Here is a 24575-nt window from a genome sequence, read left to right as displayed (position 1 = left end):
TGAATTCGTGGTTGCCTCACAAACCTTTGTGATTATCCAAGCCACTGTCTTTTTATTTCATGCCTTTTAGTAGTTTAGGGTATGTGAAGACCCGTCAACATTCCAAAGGGAATGGCTGTTGTGAGGCCTAGATACAGGCTGATTAGAAGCCAGACCCTCAGGCAACAGCTGGGAACGTATGCTGTCAAGCAGTTTCTGGGGAGAAACTGGGAGATTGGTATATTTGTCTTCTCACTTTGCACTGAATCTGGGTAGATAGCTGTGTGTGTGTTGGGGGAAGGGTATTCCTGAGCTGATTAAAAAGCTGCGTGTTTCTTTGCTATAGTCCAGTTTGAATTATTAACTGTAGGCGCTGTTGGTAGTCAGAACCAGGTGATCTGGGGGCCCATCTCCCAGGCAGTATCTGCAAAAGTTGGGGCATAAGACATGTGCCCCATCTCTCTAGAAACTCCTTTTAGAGAGATGATGGTGACCTGATTTTATTGTGGGAGTGAGCTGCATAGAGAAGGTGGGCAAGTGCCCACTGACTCCTTCGGGTTCCAGTTAGATGTCAATTAGGTAGGGTCAGTCAGATTTCAATTAGTGTCAGGATCCTTAGGCAGCAGCCTGTAAAGTATGCCCCTAAAGCCTTTCTAGGGGAGGACTGGGAGATGGCCATTTTTGCTGCTCCTCCAGTCTTGAGGCCTGGGGGGATAGATGTGGTTAATGTTTGTGAGCCTGTGATTGGCTTCTTTGTTTGCCGCAGTCCTGGAGGGCTCATGAATTCTGGCTGTTAGAGACAGGAGTTTTAGGGGACCGCTCCTCAGGGAGGAGCCTGAAGAGCTGGGCCACTCGCTGTGCTGGCTGTTTGTTCCTTAGGGAGATGCTAGGAGTTCGGAGTTTCCGCCTAATGGTATGGGTCTGTGCCCGGAGCGAGCTTAATGGTGCAAGTGTCTCAGCCTTTTATGGATATTTTCTGTGTTACCCAATGTGTAGGAGTCATTCTAGTAGATTTCTCTAGTTTCTCGATTCCCAAATTCCTCTCAGAGAGAAGTGCTCTGTGTGTAGCTCTGTATTCACTGTGTGCACAGGGGGAGGAAGACGGCCTCCTGTGTCATCATTTTAGTCCAAAACAAAGCAGAGGAAAAAGCCTCTAGTTTCTGTAGTAATTAATTAGTTTCTTTCTTGAAAGATAACTTTTTTATAACCAGTATTCATTCATTTATTCATTTGGTAACCATTACTGAATTCTATTCTAGATGTTGGCAATACTGCAGTGAATTAAATAGAAAAAAAAAAATCTCTTGAGCATACCTTTGAGTAGGGAGGATACAGAAAATAAATAACTAAACTTTATTATGTATCTTGTGGTGATAAGAGGTATAAAGTCAAATATAATCATGAAAGGGGGATTAAGAGTGAGAAGTAAGAGTGATCTCTCCTAAAAGTTCTCCAGAGAAGACCTCTCTGGTAACGACACATTTCAGTTTAGAGTTGGAGTATGCGAGGTATGTAGATATATAGAATGAAATAGAGGGAGGGTGTTCCAGGTTGCTGGAGGAGCAAGCAAAATATATGGAATTTGGAGACAGATTCATGTAGCTCTTCATATTATCCAGTGGTAAGCCCAGGACTGAGGAGAGCAGGATAAAATATGTTTTCTGTTCTTCTAATTTTTGCTGATGGCAAAGAAAAGGTGATAGCTTTCCCTTCTGTTTGTAATCCTAAAAAGCACTGTCAGGAGATACATTAATTCTCTTTTTGTTCAAATTTTAGGGCATGGAAACCACCTCCAGGGGATCTTCCTAATCCAAGAATCGAACCCAGGTCTCCCACATTACAAGCAGTGGCTCAGACAGTAAAGAATTTGCCTGCAGCATTAGAGACCTGGGTTCGATCCCTGTGTCGGGAAGATCCCCTGGAGAAGGGAATGGCTACTACTCCAGTAGCCTTGCCTGGAGAATTCCATGGACAGAGGAGCCTGTTGGGCTACAATCTATAGGATTGCAAAGAGTTGGACACTACTAAGCGACTAATACTTACTTAAACTTAAAATTTTCATTTATATTTTCTTTGCATACTTGAGAAAACTTGTTAATAAAACCTAAGGAGATACCATTTTGTTTTATTTTGCATATTGTTTGGTATAGAACAAGAGTAGCAAGTACCTATTGGTTAATGACTGAATCAGATTAAACCATAAAGGATTAAGGAGGGGTGGAAACTGGGGCAAATTGGAGAATTTATGCCCTGTGCAAAGGGAAGAACGTGGCTTGGTGGTTATTGCCATGTGAGGATGTGAGCCTAGGTTTGAGCGTATTTTCTGTTTTTTTCAGGTAAAGCCAGAAATTTGTATTTTATGTGCTATTTCCTGACCTTTAAACGTTGGAAACTAAGTAAAAACTTTTCAAAACACTCTTAAGGCCAGACAAAACATTCATACAAGGAGAATCTGGCCCACAAGTTACAAGTTTGCAACCGTCTGTGATGTAACACCATAATTAAATTTTTACTGCCTCCTTCAAAGGAACTTCCCTGGTGGCTCAGACTGTAAAGCGTCTGCCTACAATGCGGGAGACCCGGGTTCAATCCCTGGGTCAGGGAGATCTCCTGGAGAAAGAAATGGCAATCCACTCCAGTATTCTTGCCTGGAAAATCCCATAGACGGAGGAGCCTGGTAGGCTACAGTCCATGGGGTCACAGAGTCAGACACAACTGAGTGACTTCACTTTCACTTTCACTTTCAAAGGATATTGTAGGTTCAAATACAACAAAATGCTGCAGAATTTCTGGATACAAATACTTTTAACACTGCAGCTACTGCTGCTGCTAAGTCGCTTCAGTCGTGTCCGACTCTGTGCGACCCTGTAGACGGTAGCCTTCCAGGTTCCTCCATTCTTGGGATTCTCCAGGCAAGAACGCTGGAATGGGTTGCCATTTCCTTCTCCAATGCATGAAAGTGAAAAGTGAAAGTGAAAGTGAAGTCGCTCAGTCGTGTCTGACTCTTTGCGACCCCATGGACTGCAGCCTACCAGGCTCCTCTGTCCATGGGAGTTTCCAGGCAAGAGTACTGGAGTGGGGTGCCATTGCCTTCACGCTATTATACTATTGGACTTCCAGGTGGCACTAGTGGTAAACAACTTGCCTGCCAATGCAGGAGACATAAGAGATGCATGTTTGATCCCTGGGTTGGCAAGGTCCCCTGGAGGAGGGAATTGCAACCCATTCCAGTATTCTTGGCTGGAGAATCCCATGAACAGAGGACCCTGGTGGGCTACAGTCCATAGGATTGCACAGAGTCAGACACGACTGAAGTGACTTAGCACAGCACACATTATAGTATTGCTGTCCCTGGGTGGTGCTGAATATGTATCTATTCTTGTTGTCTTAGGGTATGGGCAGACAGGTCCGCTGTCTCACCGAGCTGGTTACGATGCTGTTGCCTCTGCTGTTTCTGGTCTAATGCATATCACAGGACCTGAGGTAAGTATCTTTCTTTAGAGTAGTCATAATTTTCCCCCTATTTATTCCAAGGGATTTTTCCTCTTCACTGACCCCATAGGCTTAAACATGAGTTAATTTTAGAAAGAAACCATGGAAAGTGAATGCCTTTAAAAATAGAAGTGTTGAATGTACTTGATGCTAAATGTCAATATGGCCCCATGGGAAATAACAGTCTTATTAGCAAGAAGCAATAGATCTAGTGGTGAACACATTTTCCATATGCATTATATTACTCAAGCTTAGTAAAGGCACTTTTGTGTGACCTTGGAATATTCCTGTGTGAAGTAGAATGGCTGACTAGACTAGTCTGCGGATGTCCAAGGGGACAGAGGAGCCTGGTGTGCTACACTCCTTGGGGTCGCAAAGAGTTGGACATGACTGAGTGACTGAAAAACAGCAACTTTCATTTGACCTATATACATAGTGGAGGGTTTCTTTTTCCCTCTGGAATATTGTAATTGGTTGTTTATTTTCAACTTTGTTACTTAACGCCTTGGGTGTAGTTGTGTCTGATTGTTATATGCATTGATTCTGATGTGAAAGAATTATTTGACTTTATAACACTCTTCTCCATGATGATGGGTTGGGAAGTTCCCCTAAAGTATATAGATGACCAAAATGTGGATAGTTTGATCAAAGAAAATGGACTCCTGGGGGAAACGAAATATGCCATTAAATAAAGTAAAATAAAAAGTGTGAACACACTGAATAAAAATACTAAAGACCTAGGCAGTACATGTTCCCTGGTGGCTTAGACGGTAAAGAATCCACCTGCAGGAGACCTGGGTTCGATCCCCGGGTTGGAAAGATGCCCTGGAGAAGGGAATGGCTACCCACTCCAGTATTCTAGCCTGGAGAATTCCATGGACAGAGGACCCCTGGCAGTCCATGGGGTCACAAAAAGTCGAACATAACTGAGTAACTTTCACGCAATACATTTTCTAAGTAATAATTCACCTATACATTATACATTTAAACATCAAGAATTATATCAATCAATGAAAAAGATGTATTGACCATCTGTGTGTAGTGTTGTTTTAGATACCAGAAATAATTTAATATTACTCTGTAAGTAACAGTTTGGTTGACTAGATTAGATATATACTCATGGAAAAGTTAAAAAATGAAAGAAAATTACCTAAAATTAAGCTGAAAGGATCCCCCGGAGACGGTATGTCTACCCACTCCAATATTGTTGCCTAGAGAATTCCATGGACAGAGAAGCCTGGCAGGCTACAGTCCTTGGGGTTGCAAACAGTCGGGCATGACTGTGTTACTAACACTTTCACTTTCAAGTGGAACATTTTGTAGCATTGGGACTTGTCTTTGTCACTCTGTATCTGAGTCTACAATGTAAATCTCCTTCCCCCTGTCCTCAATTCACCTGCTTCTCCTCAGAGAGAATCAATGCTATCACTTTTCTTTTGCATGCTTTCAGAGATGTTCTATTCAAAAACAAACACAATAGTCTTCTCCCATCTTTTAAAAAACACAGTTTGCAGTATACTTTCTCAGATTTTCTCCCAGGTTTTGGAGATATAATTAACATACAGAAGTGTTTAACTTTCAGGTGTACAGCATAATCATTTGACTTAAATGCATGATGAAATGATGACCACAATAGATTTAGTGAACTGTTGTCTCATACAGATACAGCATTAAAGAAATAGAAATTTTTTTCGGTGGTATGAGTACTCTTAGTATTTACTGTCTTAACAACATTCATATATATGGTACAGCAATGTTAATTATCTCTGTCATGTTGTATGTTACATCCCTAGTACATATGTATCTTATAACTGAAAGTTTCTACCTTTAGACTGCTTTCATCCAGCTCCCACCTGTCACACCCACTGGCTCTGGTGTCTACAATCTGATCTCTTTTACTATGACTTTGTTTTTGAAGTATGATTGACTTACAACGCTATGTTAGTTTCTGGGGCCCACCATAATGATTCAGTATTTGTATACATTTCAAAATGATCCTTTTGTTAAATCTAGTTGTTATCTGTTACAAAATAGCAGTATTATATAATTATTAACTATATTCCCCACACGGTACATTTCATACCTATGACTCATTTATTTTGTAACTCGAAGTTTGTACCTCTTACTCTCCCTCATCTATTTCTCTCCTCTGCCCAGCCTCCTTCTCTCTGGCAATCACTTGTTTGTTCCCTATAACTCTTGTTTCTGTTTAACTGTGTTCATTCATTTGTTTTGTTTTTTAGTTTCCACAATTGAGTGAAGTCATACAGAATTTATCTTTCTCTATCTGACTTACTTCATTTAGCATAATACTCTCTAGGTGTAAAAGCATTTATTCAGTTGTTTAAAATTTTACCATTTAAAAAACTGAAGTATAGTTAATTTACAATGTGTTAATTTCAGCTGTATAGTAACGTGACGAAAGAAAGTGTTAGTCACTCAGTCGTGTCTGACTCTTTTTGACCCCATGGACTGTAGCCCACCAGGGTTCTCTGCCATAAAATTCTCCAGGCAAGACTACCAGAATGGGTTGCTATTTCCTTCTCCAAGGGATCTTCCCAACCCAGGGATTGGACCTGGGTCTCCTGCCTTGCAGGTGATTTCTTTACTGTGTGTATATATATATATATATATATACATAATTTTTTGGATTCTTTTCCATTATACGTTATTACAAGATATTGACTATAGTTCCCTGTACTATAATGATAGTAACTTGGTTACCTATTATATATATATATTAGTGTGTGTATGTTTATTCCAATCTCCTAATTTATCTTCCCCCAGTTATCTTCTTTCATAACCATAAGTTTGTTTTCTGTGTTTTTGAGTCTATTTCTGTTTTGTAAATAAGTTCATTTGTATCATTTTTTTTTTAGATTCCATATATAGGTGATATCATATGATATTTGTCTTCCTCTGTCTTACTTAATACGATAATCTCTGGGTCCATCCATATTGCTGCAAATGACTTTTCATTCTTTTTGTGGCCAAGTAGTAGCCCATCTTTAATGGTTTTTAAATCTCATAAAAAGTGAAGTTTCAGTTCAGTTCAGTTCAGTTCAGTCGCTCAGTCATGTCCGACTCTTCGTGACCCCATGAATCAGAGCATGCCAGGCCTCCCTGTCCATCGCCATCTCCCGGAGTTCACTCAGACTCACATCCATCGAGTCTGTGATGCCATCCAGCCATCTCATCCTCTGTCGTCCCCTTCTCCTCCTGCCCCCAATGCCTCGCAGCATCAGAGTCTTTTCCAGTGAGTCAAGTCTTCGCATGAGGTGGCCAAAGTACTGGAGCTTCAGCTTTAGCATCATTCCTTCCAAAGAAATCCCAGGACTGATCTCCTTCCGAATGGACTGGTTGGATCTCCTTGCAGTCCAAGGGACTCTCAAGAGTCTTCTCCAACACCACAGTTCAAAAGCATCAATTCTTCAGCGCTCAGCCTTCTTCACAGTCCAACTCTCACATCCATATATGACCACAGGAAAAACCATAGGCTTGACTAGATGGACCTTAGTCAGCAAAGTAATGTCTCTGCTTTTGAAGAGACATTGGTCATAACTTTTCTTAACAAGGAGTAAGTGTCTTTTAATTTCACGGCTTCAGTCACCATCTGCAGTGATTTTGGAGCCCAGAAAAATAAAATCTGACACTGTTTCTACTGTTTCCCCATCTATTTGCCATGAAGTGATGGGACCAGATCCCATAATCTTCGTTTTCTGAATGTTGAGCTTTAAGCCAACTTTTTCGCTCTCCTCTTTCACTTTCATCAAGAGGCTTTTGAGTTCCTTTTCACTTTCTGCCATAAGGGTGGTGTCATCTGCATATCTGAGGTTATTGATATTTCTCCCGGCAATCTTGATTCCAGCTTGTGATTCTTCCAGTCCAGCGTTTCTCATGATGTACTCTGCATAGAAGTTAAATAAGTAGGGTGACAATATACAGCCTTGATATACTCCTTTTCCTATTTGGAACCAGTCTGTTGTTCCATGTCCAGTTCTAACTGTTGCTTCCTGACCTGTATACAAATTTCTCAGGAGGCAGGTCAGGTGGTCTGGTATTCCCATCTCTTTCAGAATTTTCCACAGTTTATTGTGATCCACACAGTCAAAGGCTTTGGCATACTCAATAAAGCAGAAATAGATGTTTTTCTGAAACTCTCTTGCTTTTTCGATGATCCAGCGGATGTTGGCAATTGATCTCTGGTTCCTCTGCCTTTTCTAAAACCAACTTGAGCATCAGGGAGTTCACGGTTCACATATTGCTAAAGCCTGGCTTGGAGAATTTTGAGCATTCCTTTACTAGTGTGTGAGATGAGTGCAATTGTGTGGTAGTTTGAGCGTTCTTTGGTATTGCCTTTCTTTGGGATTGGAATGAAAACTGACCTTTTCCAGTCCTGTGGCCACTGCTAAGTTTTCCAAATTTGCTGGGATATTGAATGCAGCACTTTCACAGCATCATCTTTCAGCATTTGAAACAGCTCAACTGGAATTCCATCACCTCCACTAGCTTTGTTCGTAGTGATGCTCTCTAAGGCCCACTTGACTTTATATTCCAAGTTGTCTGGCTCTAGATTAGTGATCACACTATCATGATTATCTGGGTCGTGAAGATCTTTTTTGTACAGTTCTTCTGTGTATTCTTGCCACCTCTTCTTCATATCTTCTGTTTCTGTTAGGTTCTTACCATTTCTGTCCTTTGTCGAGCCCATCTTTGCATGAAATGTTCCCTTGGTATCTAATTTTCTTAAAGAGATCTCTAGTCTTTCCCATTCTGTTGTTTTCCTCTATTTCTTTGCATTGATCACTGAAGAAGGCTTTCTTATCTCTTCTTGCTGTTCTCTGGAACTCTGCATTCAGATGCTTATATCTTTCCTTTTCTCCTTTGCTTTTCACCTCTCTTCTTTTCACAGCTATTTGTAAGGCCTCCCCAGACAGCCATTTTGCTTTTTTGCATTTCTTTTCCATGGGGATGGTCTTGATCCCTGTCTCCTGTACAATGTCACGAACCTCATTCCATAATTCATCAGTCACTCTATCTATCAGATCTAGGCCCTTAAATCTGTTTCTCACTTCCACTGTATAATCATAAGGGATTTGATTTAGGTCATACCTGAATGGTCTAGCAGTATTCCCTACTTTCTTCAATTTGAGTCTGAATTTGGTAATAAGGAGTTCATGATCTGAGCCATAGTCATTTCCTGGTCTTGTTTTTGTTGACCTTATAGAGTTTCTCCATCTTTGGCTGCAAAGAATATAATCAATCTGATTTCGGTGTTGACCATCTGGGGATGTCCATGTGTAGAGTCTTCTCTTGTGTTGTTGGAAGAGGGTGTTTGCTATGACCAGTGCATTTTCTTGGCAAAACTCTATTAGTCTTTGCCCTGCTTCAGAAGTATCCCTTATATATAACAAAATGAAAAATCTTAATGGTATGGTTCAGTGATGTTTTACAAATATATACACCAGGATAAATACCACCCAGTTCAAGATACAGCATATTTCTATCACTCCTTCCCTCAGACCTCTTCCCAAACAATACCACCTCCTCCTAGAGGTAACCACTCTTTTGACTTCTATTGCTGTAGACTAGTTTTACCTGTTTTGGACTTGTGCAGATATGATCCTTTTAGTGTCTGGATTATTTTGTCCAACACAGATTTTTTGAGGTTCGTTAGACTGTTGTGTGTATCAGTGACGGTGTAGCATTCTGTTGTATGACTATACCACAGTGTATCCATTGTTCTGAAAATGAATATTTGAGCTGTCCAGTTTTTGTCTATTTTGAATACACTCTCATTTTCCTTGGGTATATATACCTCATAGTGGAACAGATGGGTTACAGGTTAGGTGTATATTTAACTTTAGTAATGCTGCCTGTTTTCCAAAAATGTACCAGTTTTCCAAAATGGAAAAGAAACTCAATTCCAGTGACTGATATTAATACTGCTGATATTTATTATTGAAGCTTATTTGAATGTTCAGCTATTATTCCATAACTTATATCACAGTGTAATTCTACTTTGCTTTTCTCACACTTAGCCCCTAAATGGAAGGAAACACAGAGAAAGAAATTTCTCTGTAAAATTTATATAAGAATGCAAAAATCCTCAAATTTCTCTAAAATTTTTATTTTCTAAAGCAGTGTTCTAGTAAGAGATTTCACACACATGTCTTCCTGTCCCCATACTAACAATACCAATTTTTCAAGAAATAACCCATATTTATTGTGAGAGGAGAAGCCTCCCCTATTTAGTTTAAGTTTTTTTTTTTCTTTCAAAGAAAGCATTCATTTTAGAAGTATTGTATCTTATTCTGAATTATCTAATGCTTGCTAAAAATTTCTTTATTCTGTAAGGGGACATGTAATCTCATATCATTTAAGATGTCAGTTTTATTCTCTATTTCTGTCTCTTTTTTTGTGATTCAAATGACCTGGAAAAAATTTTCTCTTTTTTCCAGAAAGTTCTTCAGAAATTTAACACATTTATGTTTAGTGATTGATGAGCTTTCATATGATAAAAATCAACTGTTACTTTAAAGTCTGAACGAGAATAGCAATAGAGATGTCCTTCAGTTTGAATTCATCTACAAATTGAAAAGAACAATAGAGGGAGGGTTAGGTAAGAAGCAATTTATTTTTGCTAGACTCCATGAAACAGTTAAAAAATACCAGGCTGAATTATCTGTTTACAATCTGTAGGTTTGTGCATTTTTTCTTTTTTGCAGTCTCATTTTCCTCTGATGTTTTCTTTTGATCATGACAGTCTGAGAAGATTTTCTCATCTAGAAAATTTCTTGTTGGGATTACAGGGACTAAGGAATGAGGAGGCAGGTGTCTTCCCTTTATCAGGGTAAGGAAGCTCAGCACTTATGTCTGGTTGGGAGTGAGGATTCTTAATGGTCAATAGTCCTTGTTATAGAAGCTATTATTCCTGTCTTTTAAAATGTCCAGTAAATGCAGTCAAAATAGGAGTAAATTACTTTTGTTTAACATTTTATTTAATCAACTTGTTTCTTTCTGTCAATTCTCTTGATACTGTCAGTATCATGTTGAACTGGGTCCCTTCTTGTTTCACATGGCAGAGCAAGAAGATTATTATAGCTCATCTATATATAGCACTGGTATGCTTGGAACTGTAATACTGAGTTGGTTTATAAGCACCAAAGATGCCATAGAAATGTCAACAAATTGGAAACATTCCAGAGAAATGTGAAAAAAACTTTATTTTTAAAAAACTAGAAAGAAAAAAAGTAAATATAAACAGTTTATTTAAATGTTGTAGGACAAAAAGGAAATTTATGTATACGTGAATACCAACATAGAAAGGGAGTATAAATTGGGATCATTGTTTTGAAATATTGTTCATGGATAATATTTGCTCCTTTCAAATTTTCTCAGCTGGAAGATGCTTACTCTTAGCATCTTTCTTAATGGTCCTATGTAATTTTCATTCTGTTGCTAATTGTATATTTGTCTGTCTGTCTGCCTGACTTTAAAATGTAAGTGCCTTAATTCAGGGAGAGTGTCTTTGAGATGCTTACTTTTGTATCCCTGGAGTATAACGTAGATAATACAGAGTTGGTGCTTATTAATTTATTCTTTTGGTTTGGTTTGGTTTGGTTGGTGCTTATTGATTTTTTTTTGTATTCCTAGAGTATAACACAGATCACTGTAGAGGTGGTGCTTATTGATTATTTGTTATATATGAATTTGGAATCTTTAAAGATTCAACTTTAGTTTGATAGTAAGAGGTTGATATGTGTAGCAACAACCATGGCATTCTGGATCCCTTTTGAGTCCTTTAAGGGATATTGTCACCCTGCTTATTTAACTTCCATGCAGAGTACATCATGAGAAGTGCTGGGCTGGATGAAGCACAAGCTGGAATCAAGATTGCCAGGAGAAATATCAATAAACTCAGATATGCAGATGAAACCACCCTTATGGCAGAAAGTGAAGAGGAACTAAAGAGCCTCTTGATGAAAGTGAAAGAGGAGAGTGAAAAAGTTGGCTTAAAGCTCAACATTCAGAAAAACGAAGATTTTGGCATCCGGTCCCATCACTTCATGGCAAATAGATGGGGAAACAGTGGAAACAGTGGCTGACTTTATTTTTTGGGGCTCCAAAATCACTGTAGATGGTGACTGCAGCCATGAAATTAAAAGACACTTACTCCTTGGCAGGTAAGTTATGACCAACCTAGACAGCATATTCAAAAGCAGAGACATTACTTTGTCAACAAAGGTCCATCTAGTCAAGGCTATGGTTTTTCCAGTGGCCATGTATGGATGTGAGAGTTGGACTATAAAGAAAGCTGAGCGCTGAAGAATTTATGTTTTTGAACTGAGGTGTTGGAGAAGACTCTTGAAAGTCCCTTGGGCTGCAAGGAGATCCAACCAGTCCATCCTAAAGGAGATCAGTCCTGGGTGTTCATTGGAAGGACTGATGTTGAAGCTGAAATTCCAGTACTTTGGCCACCTGATGTGAAGAGCTGACTCATTTGAAAAGACCCTGATGTTGGGAAAGATTGAAGGCAGGAAGAGAAGGGGACGACAGAGGATGAGATGGTTAGATGGCATCACTGACTCAACGGACATGAGTGGGTAAACTCCAGGAGTTGGTGATGGACAGGGAGGCCTGACGTGCTGTGATTCATGGGGTCACAAAGAGTCGGACACGACTGAGAGACTGAACTGAAGTGAAGGGATATACTTAAATGAAAAAGGAGTCTTTTCTATAGAGTAGAACACTTCATACAAGCCTCATACTCAAAAAATATGAATAGAGAACTTTTGGGTTGTGACTGGAAAAATGTGGTGAAAATACTTGGAAAACCCCTCAGCTTGACATGATTAAAAAGCATTTAAACAAGTTTCTTCCTAATGTTTTTGCTTTCTGAATCTTAAGAAAGAAAAAAACCTTTTTTTAAAAAAATCTCAGTAAGTGGTTAGTTTTGAGAGCATTGTGTTCATTTTGAGTCATCATGCTTTGAAAAAGTGTTATAATCAGAGAAATTCCTAAAAAGAATGGCCAAAATTATCCCAGGAGTATAAAATAATTCTTCAGGGAGAATGTCTGTAGAACTGGATTTGTTTGCCATAGATAAGGCAAATAAATGATTTGAGTACTGTTTTCATCTATTGATATTTTGGAGGATGTGGAATAATTATTATTATTATTTACAGAACAAGGAATAAGAGAAAATGAGCTCATATCAGAGAAGACATTTTAGTTAGCTGAATGAAGAGCTTTATGACCATTAGGGTATTGAACATTGCCATGTGTAAGGAAACTGGTTATGCAGTTTATATTAGCATGGTGAAATGGAAAGATCTTGTCCTGGCCTGAAATCCTAGTTCCATTTAACATTTCTGAGCCTTGGTTTTTCATTTGTAAAAATGAGAGTATTAACACACATCCTGGGAAAGGTACTCAGATTAAATGAGATAATATGTAGGCAGACACCTGGGAAATGATGCTACTCCTTTTCCCTGTCTGGTGCATGCCTGGCATGTGTTAAATGCTCAGTAACTGCTCTGTTTCCTCCGGAGATCTTTAAGGAGAGAGGGATAAGCATCTTCCTGGATGATTTAGTAATCTACCTGCCTAAAGGCAGGAAGTTGGACCAAATGATCCTTTGAGAATTTTTCAGCTTTGGGGGTCTTTATGTACTGTTTACTTTGGAAACTAACACAGTAGAATTTTTTTCTTTTTCTAAAGTTCTTTTGTAGGAAAGATTGGTTAGTCAAGGATATAGTGTTTGATTCATACTGTAATTTTTACATAGTAAAGAGAAAGATGCACAGTGTCTTGAATGACTATTTGTGTCATAGAGAATTTTGACGGCAAGTTATTGGGAGCTTAAATTCTGAGTTAGTAGCTTTCCTAGGAGATTGGACTACATGACAAATCACAGTGTGTACTGTGCACTCAAGCATTTTTATCTAAGTAGAATTAGGGTAAAGTGACTATGAGCTGACTGTGGCTCAGATCATGAACTTCTTATTGCCAAATTCAGACTTAAAAAAAGTAGGGAAAACCGCTAGATCATTCATGTATGACCTAAATCAAGTCTCTTATTATACAGTGGAAGTGAGAAATAGATTCAAGGGATTAGATCTGATAGACTGAGTGCCTGAAGAACTATGGATAGAGGTTCATGACATTGTACAGGAGGCAGGGATCGAGACCATCCCCACGAAAAGAAATGCAAAAAGGCAAGATGGTTGTCTGCAGAGGCCTTACAAATAGCTGTGAAAAGAAGGGAAGCGAAAAGCAAAGAAGAAAAGGAAAGATATAAGCATCTGAATGCAGAGTTCCAAAGAATAGCAAGGAGAGATAAGAAAGCTTTCCTCAGCGATCAATGCAAAGAAATAGAGGAAAACAACAGAATGGGAAAGACTAGAGATCTCTTCAAGAAAATTAGAGATACCAAGGGTGAAGAACTGGCTGATTTGAGAAGACTCTGATGCTGGGAAAGATTGAGGGAGGGAGGAGAAGGGGACGACAGAGGATGAGATGGTTGGTTGGTATCACCGACTCAATGGACATGAGTTTGAGTAATTTCTTGGAGTTGGTGATGGACAGGGAGGCTGGCGTGCTGCAGTCCATGGGGTCACAAAGAGTCACAAATGACTGAGCAACTGAACTGAACTGCCTTTAAAGGAGGAACATAAAGAGATCCCTAGATGGCAACTTGCAGCTTTGAGGAAATAAAGAAAAATAAGTTTAGCTCAGTCAGTTTTTGTTCTGAAGCACCTTCTTACTCATGTTACCGCCTGGACTCGCAATCTAGAACCATAACCCTGTTTAGTTGTACATGAAGAATAGTTTCCACATTGACTTTTAAGAAAAAAAAAAGTTTAATTTCTGTGTTTAACTGCATAGTCAAAGAGAAGACATCTGAACATTAAGCATGAAGAGTTCTGAAATATTATAAGGATTAATACTTAAGTCTGTGCAAAAAGAATACCTTTAAGTAGAGTCAAATGTACTTTTAGTCATCTTTAGACATTCCTTTTATATATTGAGGATTTGAAAGTGAAAAGTATTAGTCGCTCAGTCGTGTCCAACCCTTTGGAAATCCATGAACTGTAGCCCTCCAGACCACTCTGTCCATGGAATTTTCCAGGCAAGAATGCTAAAGTGGGTAGCCTTTCCCTTCTCCAGAGGATCTTCCTGACTCAGGGATTGAATCCACGTCTCCTGCATTGCAGGCAAATTCTTTACCATCTGAGCCACCAGGGAAACCCATATATTGAGGATAAGCAAGTGCAAAAATAATAAATATTACAGTCTGTGGCCTACAGTCATAGTCACTGGAAACTTGTAATAAAGCTTATATTTATGCTAGTAAGTCATAATTCCTATCCTGAGGGGTAAGAAATGTTGAGAAACTTTTCATTATAGTTCTATGGGATGCAATTCTACAAGATTTACAGAGCCTGATTGAATTAAGGATTTTCAGATTTGGGTCTACTGATACTTGTTTTTCTGTATACTTGAAGTCTTTAGAATTACTTAGAGAACTCTTATACATATATTCCCATGTCTTAGACCTAATGAAACAGAAACCTGGGGTGGTGTTACTTGTGTATTTATATTCTTAAAAAGCCTTCTGGGTGGTTCTATGATCCACTTCGTTTTGGAAGCACTCATTTAAGTAATGAGAGATACTGTTTCTGTTTCTTTCCTCCTTCTGTTGAATTCTGGCCTCCATAGGCACCTCACCAATGAAATCGTACTTGGGAAGGTTACCAGTGACCTCTTTTTTTTTTTTAAGTAATTGATTTATTTTAATTGGAGGCTAATTACTTTATAATATTGTTGTGGCTTTTGCCATACATTGACATGAATCAGCTGCAGTGTCCCCCATCCTGAACCTTCCTCCCACCTCCCTCCCCATCCCATCCCTCAGGGTTGTCCCAGTGCACCAGCTTTGAGTGCCCTGCTTCATACATCGAACTTGCACTGGTGACCATATACCATGTATGTGGTAATATACATGTTTCAATGCTATTCTCTCTAATCATCCCACCCTCGTCTTCTCCCACAGAGTCCAAAAGTCTGTTCTTTATATCTGTGCCTCTTTTGCTGTCTCACATGTAGGGTCGTCATCCCCATCTTTCTAAATTCCATATATATGCATTAATATATCGTATTGGTGTTTTTCTTTCTGACTTACTTTGCTTTGTATAATAGGCTCCAGTTTCATCCACCTCATTAGAACTGATTCAAATGTGTTCTTTTCAATAGGTGAATAATATTCCATTGTGTATATGTACCACAACTTTCTAATCCATTCTTCTGCCGATAGACATCTAGGTTGCTTCCATGTCCTAGCTATTGCAAACAGTGCTTCATTGTTTGGGGTACACGGGGTACACATGTCTCTTTCATGTCTGGTTTTTTCGATGTGTATGCCCAGCAGTGGGATTGCTAGGTCATATGGCAGTTTGATTTTCAGTTTTTTAAGGAATCTCCACACTGTTCTCCATAGTGGCTGTCCTAGTATGCATTCCCACCAATGGTATAAGAGGGTTCCCCTTCTCCGGTGACCTCTTAATTCAAAACTACAGTGGATGCTTTTCTTTTTTTGTGTATGTGTATATCTATCTATCTATCTGTCTATAGAGAGAGTCTTCCCACGTGGCACTAGTGGTAAAGAACCTGCCTGCCAGTGCAGGAGACATAAGAATGTTGGTTCAATCCCTGGGTTGGGGAAATCCCCTGTAGGATGACATGGCAACCCCCTCCAGTATTCTTGCCTGGTGAATCCCCTGGACAGAGGAGCCTGGCAGACTATGGTACATAGGGTCATAAAGAGTTGGACACAACTGAAGTGACACAGCATGCATATATATATGTGTGTATACATATATATATATATATATATGAATTTATAGTTAGTTTTTCTTGGTTATCTATTTTTAAAGAATATTTTAAATATTTATTTATTTATTTGGTTGTACTGGGTCTTAGTTGCCGCATGTGAAGTCTTAGTTGCAACATGTGGGATCTAGTTCCTTGCCCAGGAATCAGACCTGGGCCCCCTGCATTGGGAGCGTGGAGTCTTAGCCACTTGACCACCAAGGAAGTCCCTGTCTATTATATTTATTTTTATTAAGATTTTTTTATGTGGACCATTTAAAAAATCTGTATTGAATTTGCTGCAACATTGCCTGTGTTTTATGTTTTGTTTTTTTGGCTATGAGGCTTGCGGGATCCCAGCTTCCTGACCAGGGATTGAATATGCACCCCCTGAGTTCAGTTCAGTTCAGTCACTCAGTCGTGTCGGGTACACACGACTCACCAATGAAATTGTACTTGGGAAGGTACAATCCTTTGTGACCCCATGGACTGCAGCACACCAGACCTCCCTGTCCATCACCAACACCTGGAGTTTACTCAAACTCATGTCCATTGAGTCGGTGATGCCATCCAACCATCTCATCCTCTGTCGTCCCCTTCTCCCACCTTCAGTCTTTCCCAGCATCAGGGTCTTTTCAAATGAGTCAAGTCTTTGCATCAGGTGGCCAAAGTACTGGAGTTTCAGCTTCAACATCAGTCCTTCCAATGAACACCCAGGACTGATCTCCTTTAGGATGGACTGGTTGGATCTCCTTGCAGCCCAAGGGACTCTCAAGAGTCTTCTCCAACACCTCAGTTCAAAAACATAAATTCTTCTGTGCTCCACTTTCTTTATAGTCCAACTCACATCCATACATGGCCACTGGAAAAACCATAGCCTTGACTAGATAGACCTTTGTTGACAAAGTGATGTCTCTGCTTTTGAATATGCTGTCTAAGTTGGTCATAACTTACCTGCCAAGGAGTAAGCGTCTTTTAATTTCATGGCTGCAGTCACCATCTACAGTGATTTTGGAGCCCAAAAGAATAAAGTCAGCCACTGTTTCCACTGTTTCCCCATCTATTTGCTATGAAGTGATGGGACTGGATGCCATGATCTTAGTTTTTTGAATGTTGAGCTTTAAGCCAAGGTTTTCACTCTCCTCTTTCACTTTCATCAAGAGGCTCTTTAGTTCCTCTTCACTTTCTGCCATAAGGGTGGTGTCATCTGCATATCTGAGGTTATTGATATTTCTCGTGGCAATCTTGAGTCTAGCTTGTGCTTTATCCAGCCCAGCGTTTCTCATGATGTACTCTGCATATAAGTTAAATAAGCAGGGTTACAATGCACCCCCTGAATTGGAAGGCAAAGTCCCAACCACTGGACCACAAGGAAAGTCCCGGTTATCTATTTTAAATATAGTAGTGTGTACATGTCAATCCCAAGCTCCCAATCTATTCTCCCTCCCCTCCCTGCTGGTAATCATAAATTCAGTCTCTAAATCTGTGAGTCTTCTTTTAGATTCCACACATAAGCAATATCATATATTTGTCTTTCTGTGTCTGACTTACTTCACTTTTCTTATTTCACTTTAGTGGCAGCAGACAGTTGTTGGCTACCTACCCCTCCTTAATGCTCTTTTTCCTCCTTGTCTCCCATGATATCAGTCTTTCCTGGTTTTCCTCCCACATGTCTGTTCTCTCTCCTCACTTTTCTTCATGGTCTCCTCTTCCTCAGCCTCCTTTTGAAATGATTGCACCCAGAATTCTGTACTTTGGCCTCATCTATTCTTTTCACTCTTGTATACTTTTTAACACTGCAGTCATCAGCCACATGGGACTGTTAAGCACTTGAAATGTGGTGAGTTTGAATTGAGATGTGCTATTAAGTGTAAAAAGTACATTTCAAAGACATATCAACAAAACCTTGTAAAATTTCTCATTAGTAATTTTAAAAATGGATTGCATTTGGAAATGATAGTATTTCAGATATATTAAGTTAAATGAAATACATTACTAAAGTTAATTATACTGATTTCCTTTTGTTTCTTTAGTGTGGCTAATAAAATTTTGAAAACTACATATGTAATTTTTATTTCCTCACATTATGTTTCTATTAGTGTTCAATATGTCCTTCCTAGATAATGTCTCAAACCTACCATGCTTTCAACTACCGTATGTAATGTTTGGGTCTCAAATTTATATCTTCTACCCAGTTCTTTTTCCCTTGGGGTTTAGGTTTGCATATTCAACTCTTGATTGAATATATTACTTACACTGAATAAGCAAATAATTCATCAAACTTCTCTTTCCCTTTATCTTATCTTAATTGAAGTACCAACCCAAACCCAGAAGCTTAAACTCCTGTCCAAACATGTACTAAGTCTGATTGGGTCTGTGTTTTAACTCGTGTGACTATTTGTTCTGTCATTTTATTCCTACTGCTGTTGACTTAGTTTGGTCCCTGATCTTTTTCATGAAGAATTGCAGTAATTTCCAGCTTGATTTCCTGCTTCAGATCTCAAACTTTATGATTATTATTCCTGTTTAATCGACACAGTGATGCCAGTGATTATTTTAACTTGTATTCAGTACAACTGAGCTTGGCATTTTTTCCTGGAAAGCTTTAAATTACTCCCTATCCTAGTTAGGGAAACAAATAAATAAACCTAACCTTGCTACATGTGTGATATCAGGCCTCTATAATTTGTCTTTGGTTGTGGTCCAGCTTCATTTCTTATCATGCCCTCACATTCATTCTTTGCTTCAGTCATCCAAACTACTTGCAAACTCTTCTCCAAAATTATAAATAAATTTTTAATATGTTTTAAAAGGGTCATAGACTTCTCTGAGAATGTGATGAAGGTTATTGGACCTTCTAGAAAATTAACATACAGAATTTTTGCATATAGTTTCAGAGGGATCTTGGAACACCTAAAACTGGGACAAGAACTATTAACCCAAATATGGAAACTCAAACTTCTGTTTATGTCCTTTTGTTTCCTAGGCATTCTTTCTACATTGTATGCCAGTTTTCTTCTTGATTGTTTGGTAGCCTTGATCTCTGTTCTGCTAAGAATTATTGTGTAACAAATCACCTTGAAACTTAATGACTTAAAACAAGAGCAATCATTTTATTAACTTTCATAGCTTCCATGGGTCAGGAGTTTGGGGAGAGCTCAGCTGGGTGGCTCTTGGGGTTTTGCAAGCAATGGCTCTGGGGCAGCTTGGGGCTGCCAGTCATCTCTGTGTGTAATCTCAGGGCTTTTCCATGTGGTCTCTGTGCATGGGTTACTTTGGGTTTCCTAACAGTAGGTGACCTCAGAGCAGTCAGACTGTTTATATGGGGCTCAAGGCTCTACTAACACAAGTGTTCCAGTAAAAAAGGCCAAGTCACTGATATACATGTTCTATGACACAGTTGTGAAAGTCATACTCTAACCCTTATGCAAAATTTTACTGGTTACAAGCATGTCACAAGACCACCCAGATTCAAGAAGAAAGGAATTAGACTCCTTCTGTTGCTGGAGTGGGCAGTTTCAAGATACTAAAAGGACACGTGGGATGGGAGAGATTACAGCCATCTCTGGAAAATGCAATCTGTCATATGCTACAAAGAGCAGGTAGGATTTAGGAACAATCCTTCCACTTTGTGGAGAAATCAGTGGACCTTTGTCTTTTCTTGACTTTGCCTATGGCAGAAATTGGTTATGGATTAAACTTTATGATCTCAGCATAAACATATTATTATTAGTGTCTGAAACTAATGATCAAAGATAGAACCAGAGTGAATGAAACAGAGCAGCTATCTCTTGATACATTAGATAGCAATTCAGAGCAAATAAAAAAGGATGCTTTCACTATTTATTCCCATCTTTTTTTTAAAGATTTTTTTTTGATGTGAATCATTTTGAAAATCTTTATATAATTAGTTACAATAATGCTTCTGTCTCATGTTTTTTTTTTTTTTTTCATCCACAAGGCGTGTTGGATCTTAACTTGCAGATCAGGGATCGAACTTTCACCCCCTGCACTGGAATGTGAAGTTTTAAACACCAGGGAAGCACCCTATCCTACCTTTTAAAACATGTATTTTAATGACTTGATAATCCATGTAGATTAAATGAATACACTACCATAGACAGCAGAATGTTAAATGTTCTCCTGCAGGCTGATGGTTTGTTATCATGTTCAAAGGCTGGTCTTAATAGGCCTCTGGTTCTATCTAATTTTTGTCATAACTCAATAAGGCTAAAATAATTTTTTAAACCAGATTATCTGTTGGGTTTATTTGGCTTATTCTGGCAACTCCATGCATGTGGTTACCACAACTGCATAAAATGTTTGTAACCAGTTTGGAGAGTTCAGGAAGAATTGTATTGGATAACCTATAGTCCTCGTGTGGACAGATTTTTCATTCACAAGTAATTGCATTCAAAGTCCATAGTGTAGTTCATTGAGACATCATTTATTGATGAGAAATGAAAATTAAATGAAATAGGTAAACTTACAGGATAGAGAAAGTCCTCACAAGTTCCTCTGTTTTGTTGCTTCTAGGTATGACTTACCTAAATCATTCCAGATATAGACAACTCTTGACTGAGTTCTGGAGTTAAGGAATATATAAGATTGAGTTCAGAGGGGGGCCTGTTAAGTATAGGATTGTTTATATGCTGATCTTAGCAGATGTGAAAGATGTTTCATCTCAGAAATTAGATCATTGATGTTTCGTTTAGATTTGTTTTTCTCTGATCCATTAGCACAGAAGCTATAGCGCAGAAACTATAACTAGGAAACTTTTTCTTGAAGAACAACATGAAGCAAAATAACTTTTCAAATTGTTTCTTAGGCCATTCCTTAAAATATCCCAATTCCCCAACCATCCATTCCATTTTCTCCCATTCTAACCCTGTTTAAACTCAAGAGGACAGCCAGGCCAGATGATATTTTGGGCATCTCACTGTGGGAGCCAACTCAGAATGATTTAGATGGTATTTAATCACTAGACAAGAAAATAGTGTGTTTGGTGTGTTAAGGTATCTTTGAAAATTTGTAATTTTGTCTACTTTTTAATTTAGCAGGCTCTCGGTGAATGGATTCTTCTAGTTATTCTTTGAAGAAGTTTTGGTTTACATTTTTCAGAGTGGATAAAGTACGTTTCTGTGTAGATGCATTCGATTACTTGCCATTCACTTACATTTTGTAGAACAAACTCTCCTACATCAGAACTAAGTATTTCTTAATAGCAATGTAGTAGAAATGACCAACCAACTCACACATTTAAAAGTTTTGCTTTTGGACTTTCCTGGTGGTCTAGTGGTTGAGACTCTGCATTTCCAATGCAAGGGGTGCAGATTTGATCCCTGGTTAGGGAACTAAGATCCCCCATGCTGTGCAGAATGGACAAGAAATATAAACAAATAGAAAAAGTTGCTTTCTAGGGATTGTCTGAAGAGGAGTGATGATGAACATTGGAATTAGGATAATATACGGAGGCAAGATGGTAGTGAAAAGAACAGAAGCTTTGGGGTCAGAATTCCTGAGTTCTAGTTTTAGTTATATCTTTTGGTCTCTATGACTTTGACAAGTTAATTTATCCACTAAAATGGGGATACTGTTGGTACTTGTGAAAATAAAAGTCACTCAGTCACATCCAACTCTTTGTGACCCCATGGACTATACAGTCCATGGAATTCTCCAGGTCAGAATACTGGAGTGGGTGGCCTTTCCCTTCTCCAGGAGATCTTCCCAACCCAGGGATTGAACCCAGGTCTCCTGCATTGCAGGCAGATTCTTCACTAGCTGAGCCACAAAGGAAGCCCAAGAATACTGGAGTGGGTAGCCTATCCATTCTCCAGCGGACCTTCCTGACCCAAGAATCAAACTGGTGTCTCCTGCATTGCAGGCCGATTCTTTACCAACTGAGCTATCAGGGAAGTGCTGATAGCACTGATCGGTACTTACAGAATTATCACTGAGAGTTAAATGTAACCACATATGTTCAGGCACTTTGAAAAGTTGTACGTACATGACATTATGAACATGCAGGAGACCTGAAGGTAGTTTCTTACTGGTTTACTAAATACAAAATAGTTAAGAATCCAAACCTGGTCACGAAGGCTTAAGGGAGGCAGTTGAATCCAGTAATGTGCTAGAGGCAGTGGATTCAGGGTCAGCTGATTTGGAGTCTCCTTCCAACCTAGCTTCTAAATGCTTATTACATCTTATACTATTTACTTAACCTAGCTGTTCCTTAGTTTCTCATCTGTAACAAGGATTGCTTCCTCCTAAGGGTTGTGCAAAAAGTTAGTTAGATACTGATTTTAAAGTGTAGTATAGGATGTTGCATTCTGTAAGTCTGATATCTCTGAGTTGTTACCTTTAAAATTTGGAAGGGCAGAAAGCTTTATTATTAGGAAGAAAGTGTTAGGTAAGCAAGCATCCACATGGAATCCAGAGAATGGCACAAGTCAGTTTGTTACATTTTCCCATAAGTTGCCTGATGTGCAAATGAATCAGGAGAATGGACTCTTTTCTCCCTCATCTTAAATCTTTCTTTACTTCCCTCCTCCTGGCATCCCACTTTATTATGTTTTGGGCTTCTGACTTGTGCTTTGTCAGTGTTGAGAAGGAAGTGTGTGAGTGAGAGATAGATTAGAACTTTGAGCCTTTTAGGATGTGATTAATAAAAACGTTCCAGGCTCTAGGTGAAACATCTAAAAACTTTCTCTTATTGCTGTAGTGCATTACAGTGCTAACTCTCTTTTCTTTGACTCGCCAGGGATCTCTTTGCCAATAAGTAGCAGAGGCTGATCTTTTTTTTTTTTTATTTATTTTTTACTTTACAATATTTTATTGGTTTTGCCATACTTCAACATTAATTTGCCATGGGTGTACACGTGTTCCCAATCCTGAACCCCCCCCTCCCACCTCCCTCCCCATACCATCCCTCTGGGTCATCCCAGTGCACCAGCCCCAAGCATCCTGTATCCTGCATCGAACCTAGACTGGTGATTAACACCTGTATGCTTTGCTGCTTCTCTGCCTCCACTGATAAGAGGAATTAACTATAGAATCTTTTCAAATTCTAAAAAGAGGTGATTTTGGTTGGAGGACTCCGTAGAGTCACTAAGTCACACAGGTGATAGATTTTTTTGTGCCCATTTATAGGTCAAAAAGTGAAGGTGCTTACAGGTAAATCTACAGCTTTGAGTTTCATGTTTCAGCCATTAAACAGAATTTTCTTCATGTAGAGGAAGTGTTACTCTGTGAAAATTTGTGATTGTCATTACAAGCTTTTTTTTTTTTCTTTTAGCATTGATGAATGGTTCAAGTAGATTATTTATTTGGAACAGGAGGTTCAGACACTGTAGTTCCAGACTCTGTACTCATGAAGTGTGAAGGCAGGGACCGTTGTGACCGTGTTCTTCCTATTCATTAAAACCCTTGTGTGATCTGAATATACCATTTTATGTTCTCTGTACTGCTCTATTTCTACTTAAAGATTCTTTTCCTAACTAGGGCTGCAAGTCATACTTACAGTTGCTTTCATAATCAAAATATTACCATCATATTAAGAAACTTAATTTCCTGTTGATTTTCCCCCAAATTGATTCAATTTTAATCCCTCCTTTACCAATCAGTAATCAAAGTCTGTGAATTCAAATTTCTAAGAATCTTTTGAATACATACATTCCCTCTTTCCTCTATCTTGATTGAGGATCCCATATTGTCTCTCTCCCCTGAGCCATTTCAAATCTTTCTGGAGGGTCTTTTATCACCACCCCAAGTTTTTTTTAAAAAGTCACATTTATACAGTCTTTTATATTCATAAAGTGCTTTTTTATACAACTTTTCTTTAATCTTCATGCTAACTGATGAAGTATATTTTATTACCAACATTTTACAATTAAGAAGAAACTAACAAAGGCCAAGAACTTTCCAAAGCTTATGTAGTTAGTAAATGGTCGAATTCATATTTCAGAAAATAGATCATTGAAAAAACTCATGTGCCCCAGAGTAAGAACAAATTTTCTGTAGATTGCATTTGTATAATGAATGACTCTTTGTGAAATAAAAAATAAGACATAGAGACATGGATGTATTTAAGAATAACTTTTTATTTTGTAAGTGAAACCAACTTCTTTTAAGAAGTTTTAACGTTTTTGTTGTTTCATGAAGTAATTAGGTTGAGTAATATGACTAAGGAGAAAAATGCTTGGTGAGCTTTCAAATTGATGCCTGTTTATTAA

At 38.7% G+C, this 24575-nt stretch overlaps 1 protein-coding gene across 3 annotated transcripts in view; it reads left to right on the top strand.

The window, feature by feature from the left end:
- Nucleotides 1-24575, top strand: part of SUGCT (succinyl-CoA:glutarate-CoA transferase) — a 762227-nt gene that overhangs the window by 65439 nt on the left and 672213 nt on the right. For all 3 annotated transcript variants that reach the window (XM_052638793.1, XM_052638791.1, XM_052638792.1), the window contains exon 7: nt 3371-3462. In XM_052638793.1, the coding sequence (XP_052494753.1) occupies nt 3371-3462 (92 nt within the window). The remainder of the gene's footprint in view (nt 1-3370; nt 3463-24575) is intronic.

This window comes from Budorcas taxicolor, chromosome 4 (genome assembly GCF_023091745.1).
Source record: "Budorcas taxicolor isolate Tak-1 chromosome 4, Takin1.1, whole genome shotgun sequence".
Taxonomy (NCBI): Eukaryota; Metazoa; Chordata; class Mammalia; order Artiodactyla; family Bovidae; genus Budorcas; species Budorcas taxicolor.
Note: the sequence above shows the minus strand (reverse complement) of the source record. Positions and strands in the feature narration are given on the sequence as shown.